Here is a 6,966-nt window from a genome sequence, read left to right as displayed (position 1 = left end):
AACAACAGTAGCTGTCAGTTGAATGGCGTTTTGAGCCAACGTTAGCAATCAAACAATCATAGATAGCTAAAACTTTTTTGAAATGATTTCCATCTGCTATTACTGTTTGCAATGGGAAAAGTTGATCATTTTCTGAATTTCACAAATTTCAGTATGACACGTTATGCCGTAAAACGTTTAAATCTGACCATGCGTAACTCACATCTGCACTCGACTTACATTGGGCAGAGACAGAATATACGGTTTACCAAAAAAAAGCAAACAGAGACAGAATTGTCCTGGTACTCGTCTTCCTCTCCCTCACACAGGAATTTTTCATACTTACTTTATGTTCATCTTTGCTGTATTGATACCTTTCCACACAAAATCAGCCCAAATAGGTCCTCTTTTATGTAGTGTAGGTACTACTGTAACCTATCAGAATCAGAATCAGCTTTTTCCCGGTTTGCGTAACAAACAAAGAATTTGACTTTGGTTACTCCTTATACTCCTTTGGGTTCCCGTTGACTCCTTGCTGTCAAAGAACAACACTCACTTACTGTAACACATAAAGAATGGTGTAAAAACAGATGGTCATGCGATTGAAAGAACCTCTATCCCTAAGTGTGTTTCCTAGATGGGAATCAGCTTTGATTGATGCATTTGCATAACTTCAGCTGTTTCTCTCATTTACAGTAACAATGGAATACATGTAAAATACAATGGATATATTTGTTTTTTCATATACAATATGAACAGATGTTCACTTTGACTTCAGCCTAAGTTAGTTTCAAGACATGATGTTATCTCGTGGGGTGGCTGTGGCTCAGTGGTAGAGCGGTTGCCTACCAATCAGAAGGTTGGTGGTTCGATCCCCGCCCCTGCAGTCATTGTCGAAGTGTCCTTGGGCAAGACACTGAACCCCGAGTTGCCCCCTGTGCTGCGCATCGGAGCGTGAATGTGTATGAATATTTATCTGATGAGCTGGTGGCACCTTGTAAGGCTGTTTTTGGGATATTTCCATATTTATGTAATAGTGTGGCCATGAAACAGCTCAAACAACTTGATACACAATAGATATGAAATACTATGTGACAGTGTTTTTTTTTGTAAACTTTAAAGTCATTATGCTGAAATGTGAGAGTAAAATCAGGGTTTATGCTGTAAAAGAATATGTGAAAGTATTGAAAACTACACATGCATAAACATTCAAACTCCAGCAACTACTGGGGTACATACTAAACAAAACAAACAGCTGAAAGCTGAATGCCAGCTGGCTAGCAGCGGCCATTATACATGGCTGGGGCTGTTTGTTATCTTTTTGGAAAACACCCACTATCCGAGCATTTGCATTTCCTCTTTTTTGCTCATATAAAGCCTGTGTGCTCATCACTTGGTCTCTCTCACAGAGTGGATGCACAAAGAGACAGTGGTAGAGTAGAGACAGGCAGAGCTACAGAAAGATAAAAAGAAGAAAAACTAGTCAGGAGGCAGCTAAAAGAGAGAGAGAGAGAGAGAGAGAGAGAGAGAGAGAGAGAGAGAGAGAGAAGAGAGAGAGAGAGAAACAACAGCAAAGAGCATACTTACATTAAGGTTGGATATGGCCAGGTTAGATGTCACAGAAACGTTTCATGGTATCATGTTTCCTGGACACCTGCACACCCAGGATTCCTTACAACTTGCTCTCAAATTTCCGTTTCAGGACACGGATATTGTCATTGTCTCCTATCCAAAGTCAGGTAAGAAGAGACAACCAAATGATCAGGATTCATAAATAGCACATGCAGTGTATTTAAGTCCATGCAACTAACCACATGACCATGTTGAGTAACTCATTGCAGACATGTCAAAATCCGTTTAAGTGTGCAATACCATGCCTGGAAGTTACATGATGCGTAAATATGCAACTTTTTTCTCAACAGGCACCACATGGATGCAGGAAATTGTGTCTCTCATATCCAGCAGAGGGGACCCACAAGTGTCCCAAACTGTCCCGAACTGGACTCGGGCTCCCTGGCTGGAGCACCATTATTTTGCTGCGGTACTGGAGGCCTCACCCACCACACCTCGAGTCATCACCTCACACCTGCCTCATCACCTGCTGGGGCCCACCCTCCAGGGCACCAAAGCAAAGGTCAAATGTACATGTTCATTTGACCATTAAAACTACAAAGTATAGAGACAGGCCGACAGGCTAATTTACATGTTAGCAGACAGATTGGTATCAGAGTCAGAAAGTGTAAGGAAATTGTAATATAGAAAAGACAAAGGTTTGAGGTAATTTATTAACAGTGTCACTATCCTGCTCAGTATGTATCTTTGTTTTCTTTGTACAGTACAAATGTTTTGACACTGTTGCTCTGCGCCATCTCACAGGTCATCTATGTGAGCAGAAATCCTAAAGATGTGACAGTGTCCTTCTATCATTTCCACAAAATTGCCAACTTCCTCCCCGAGGTTGGCTCATTTCCAGAGTTTTTAAATCAATTCCTGGAGGGCACACGTGAGTTAACTTCAGGACAAATAGATACATTTATTTCATTGTTTCGTGAGGATTCTAACTTGTTGTACTTTTGTTCCAGTGCACTATGGCTCCTGGTTTGACCACATTAAAGGCTGGACCAGTCAGACAGCAACTATGAACAATCTGCTTCACATCACCTATGAAGAGATGTCGTTGGTAAAGGAGAATTGATTTATCATTTTCATCATGCAACATGTCCATAGACTTTATATTTTAAGTAGTGTGTGTTAAAATGGTTACGTTTGTGTTTATGGTTATGGTTATGGTTTTGTTTTTTTCTTCACTGTTTTCTTTTCCTTCTCCGTGTTCCCTCTCTGGTCTTGTGTGGGTGTCTTGTTCCTCCCCGGTCTTGTGTTCCCCTGAGTGTCTGTATGTTCTGTTTCCTGTTTAATTTTGTAGTCTGTTTTTTGTCTTGACCTGTCTTTAGTTTTACTTCCTGTGACTGCCCGCTCTTGTGATTACCTGATGTTTTCTACCTGCTTCCCTGCCCTCTTGTCACCTGCCTCTTGTTACCTCATTACCTTGTGTATTTAATGTCTGTGCTTCCTTTGTCTCTTGTTTGTCTGCCTCTCTGTTTCGTTTCCGCTTGCCCCTTTTGTGTAGTTTGCCCTGTCGCTGTTTTTGCCTTTCCTTTTTCCCCCTGGACCTTTGCCTTTTTTTTGCTTTTTGAGCTATTGTTTGTTCCTATGTTTTGTGGACTTCGTTTTTTGTTGAAAGTTGTTTTTCATTTTTCTAAAGCTCTCCTACCTGCTGCCTACTCTGCTTTTGGGTTGTCCTTTCACATCATTGCCACAAATAGACAACTATAAGTGTACAATGTCTCAAGATACTAGATCTTGTTCCTCAACCACAAGGGCAGAGGCAAGAGTAGAAGTAGAAGTACATGTTGTGAAATTGTTGTTTACTCTGTCACTTCTTCAAACATGACTTAAAATCTTACATTAGAGACTGTAATCATCTAGTTAACATTCTGAGAAGGTAATTGCACACTGCAATCAAATTTAATTTTGGGCTGAGTTTTTGAATGATTTTTAATGTTCCTCCTTCTTCCTGCTGTTAGGACCTACATGGCGTCATAAAGAGGGTGAGCTCTTACCTACACAGTCCCCTGCTGGAGGATGAGATCAACAACTGTGTGAAACATTGCAGCTTTGACAGCATGAAAGACAACAAGATGGCCAACTACACCCTGGTCACAGCAGATATAATGGACCATAGCAAGGGCTCCTTCATGAGAAAAGGTAGGGCTATTCTATTAAATGCTGATAAATCTAACGTGGTTAATTGGTGTCCTCCTATGTCTCACAACATGTGATCCAAATGTACAACTTAAGGGTCAGCACATCCCAAGCGTTCCCAAGAAATCTGAATGGTCACAAGATATAAAAAAATTGAATTCTGTTGCACAAACTGTAATTGTGAAATGTTGAATTATTTAATCTCTTTAGGCCTCTAACTGTACTTTTACACCTATAGTTTAGTAGACTCTGTGGGATTCAGGGGTTAAGTTGCAACATAGTTGCATTTTTCATTTGGTTTGATTCCGTTCACACTGAACTTTGTCAAATGCATCAAACGTAGTTAACAATTGTTTTCCGGTCAAAGCTGTTGCTGATCTATTGGACAGAATATCTGAGTGAAACTTGCCGACACTTCTGGTATCAGAAATAATTGAGCAAAACCAAATGTATAACTCCTTGGGTTTTCTGGTGTTGCTTTAGTGCTTTTGTTTTTAGGTTTGTTGACATCTGTAATGTCTCTAGACAAAAGAGTGAAAATGCTTACATTTAAAATCAAGATCAGTTGAAAAGAATTATACGTGCATTTAACTGTTTATGTAGTTTAGGATTTAAAAAAAAATTACGTTTGGCCTGTTTAAAAAAAAAAAAACTCATCCCTGCCTGTTCCCTTCCTACAATTAAGGTAAGATTGGAGACTGGGAAAACATGTTCACAGAGGAGCTGAATCAATATTTCAAAAGCATCTTCCAGTCCAAGATGGAGGACTGTGCTTTAGAGTTTGTGTGGGAGGACCAACACAAAGAGGAGACTCACGCTAATGAACAAATCTCACTGAAGAACACAGCTGTAAAAAAAGCTAAATAAAGTTAGAAATTGTGTTGCATCCTGGGAGTTGTAGTTTACAGTAAATGATTACAGGGCCACTTTTTGACATGCAATATTTAGTGCCCTTCAATATTGCAGTCTTACTTTCATTGCAGTAATGTGTCTGTGCATGATGTAACGCTTGTAATAATGCTTATTATGTATCAATAAATGTCAGATAACTGAAACCTGTTACAGTTGGTTGTCCAAAGTATGTTCTTTAGCGCAAAACAAGTGGCACTTAAGGTTGCCAATGTGTAATTCAAGCAAAGACATTGAGTCATATAAGCAGCAGAACTATGAAAAGAGAGGAAGGACAGGTCAAAGGTTATATTTTAAATCTCCTTATCCAGAGGGTTGAGTGGCCCTTGTGCATTCTGTTACTTTACACCTCACAAAGGTGTTTCTCCCCCTCCAGTTTCCATGCACTGGAAGGCTTTGATCAAATCCTATCTAATCTGTGTGTGTCTTTAAAAGAATAGAGTGAACAGATGGTACAGAACACACTGCTCTGTGACTGCAAGGATGAATTCTGATAACTGGTGGATATGAGCATTAATCCAGAGGTGGAATTTAAATTTTTGGTTGACATGAAAGGGGTGTGTATTGTAGTGATTGTATTTTTGATTGATTTTGCCTTTATTTGATAGTAAAGCTGAAGAGAAAGGTGGGTGGAAATTAGCTCAAACTCTGGCAAATGCAGGAGGAATTCAGCGCTCGCTTTACTAGGTGAGCTAGCCCTTTCAGCAGGTTTACTCAATTACATTGTTGTGGAAACAAACTAAATGCATAACTTCAAATACAAAGTTCTGTTTCGTGTAGGCTTTTCCTTGTAAGGCTATCGCTGTTGGGTTTATTCCTTTGCTGTTGCACAAAGGGATGAAGGGCTGTGCCCATGCTCAGTTACTGCTCTGGTAAACCAGTATTCACATGAAATAAAACAAAACATTGAGACTATACAACAAAGCACACTGGGTAATAACAAAAACACATTTACTGGTTGCTATGGGGATGAGAAGTTTAACTAACACGTAACCGCAATCAGAGCTCACACAAGTTGGGTGACCCCACCTCCCCAGACTAAAAAACATTTGGTGACCCTCCCCTCAACAAAGAATAAAAAGACATAACTCTTGCCTATTTTCCTCTGGTGGTCCATTCCATAAATACAGAGTACAACTGCATATGTCAAAAAAAATTGTGTAAAAGCTTTTGTGACTCCAGAGGGATCTGTGTAAAATCTGATAAATGAACAACTGAACTGTTGGTTGAGTTGCATTTTGGGTAATGTAGGTGCCCGGTTCTGACCAAGAATGTGTAAAATAAAAAGACATATCTCTGGTTCTGCAGCATCAATTTTGATCAGCTTTAAAAACTGTCCTTTGTTAATCCATCAATAGGAGTGCATTGATAGTTTGGTGTACTCTTATCAATTAGAAAGTGTTTAACTTTAAAGGCCAAGGTCACTCAATATGAAATAAGTTTCTTATTTTAACCTCTTTTATACAGTCTATGATTTTAACACATAGCTAAAATCTAACTGCCTGATGAGAAAAACATTTTAGTCAATCTAACATGCTATTCTTTGAGTAGGTAGTGGTGGAGTTTTTTTTTGTTTTTTTTAAACTATGCTTGAAGTGCATCCAGACACATATTTTTATTCTTGTTTCAAAACAAGGCTATAGTTGTAAAACCATGTATCACCTTTTTATCTCCTGGCACACCGGGTTGATTCAGCTGTTTACAGATGATTTGAATATTCCAGCAGCAGCTATAGCCTGGTTTATTGGTTTACTTTCCCTTTCACATAAGAGTGCTGCTGATACTTATCCAGCTTATTTTGAATTTTACGGTTGCATGTCTGTATTTTGTATTTATATTTGTGTACTGACTTGTGTGCTTTTGATGTTAGCTGGCCTAATTGGAAAGAAACAACATTCAAAATAAAGCTTATGCAACAACCTAGATGAATATTGTACATTGTCTTTTCCAAATGTGGTATGAAAGCTTGTTTCATGAAATAATCATTACTCAAGTCCTGTCTTTAGATTTGTGTTAGAGGCTGGTCGGAGGTGTTTGTTTGTAAATTAGATTCAGATGCTCAGAAAACCCACTGTAGGTGAAGAAAACTGTGTGAAGACTGACTTTTTCTGAATAATACACAGCTCCCTTGTTTGGTAAAAGTGTTTTTTCAGTGTGCTGTTGCATCAGCTGTTGAAGAAGTCAATGCATGGTCACACATACAAACACTCACACAGGGTGGTTGCATTCCTGCTCTTTGCTGTATACACACACTCTCACACATTTCAGCCATGTGTGACAAGCCATTTCACACTTCTCTATATATGCAGCTTCAGA

The 6,966-nt window shown here is 39.1% G+C and overlaps 1 protein-coding gene across 1 annotated transcript; it reads left to right on the top strand.

The window, feature by feature from the left end:
* Nucleotides 1-1,364: 1,364 nt before the first annotated feature.
* On the top strand, nt 1,365-5,221 carry sult5a1 (sulfotransferase family 5A, member 1). The gene is made up of 6 exons (XM_032509732.1): nt 1,365-1,718; nt 1,902-2,113; nt 2,356-2,482; nt 2,562-2,659; nt 3,564-3,744; nt 4,427-5,221. The coding sequence occupies exons 1-6, from the start codon at nt 1,580-1,582 to the stop codon at nt 4,606-4,608; spliced, it is 939 nt and encodes a 312-aa protein (XP_032365623.1). The 5' UTR covers nt 1,365-1,579; the 3' UTR covers nt 4,609-5,221.
* The last annotated feature ends 1,745 nt before the right edge of the window (nt 5,222-6,966 follow it).

This window comes from Etheostoma spectabile, chromosome 1 (assembly GCF_008692095.1).
Source record: "Etheostoma spectabile isolate EspeVRDwgs_2016 chromosome 1, UIUC_Espe_1.0, whole genome shotgun sequence".
Taxonomy (NCBI): Eukaryota; Metazoa; Chordata; class Actinopteri; order Perciformes; family Percidae; genus Etheostoma; species Etheostoma spectabile.
The sequence above is the reverse complement of the archived record's forward strand: the minus strand, read 5'-3'. Positions and strand labels throughout refer to the sequence as shown.

Coding starts and splice junctions, on each gene's coding strand:
- sult5a1 (XM_032509732.1), top strand. CDS start 1,580: ATGGCCAGGTTAGATGTCACAGAAACGTTTCATGGTATCATGTTTCCT. Junction 2,483..2,561: donor TCAATTCCTGGAGGGCACAC/GTGAGTTAACTT, acceptor CTTTTGTTCCAG/TGCACTATGGCTCCTGGTTT. Junction 3,745..4,426: donor GGGCTCCTTCATGAGAAAAG/GTAGGGCTATTC, acceptor CCTACAATTAAG/GTAAGATTGGAGACTGGGAA.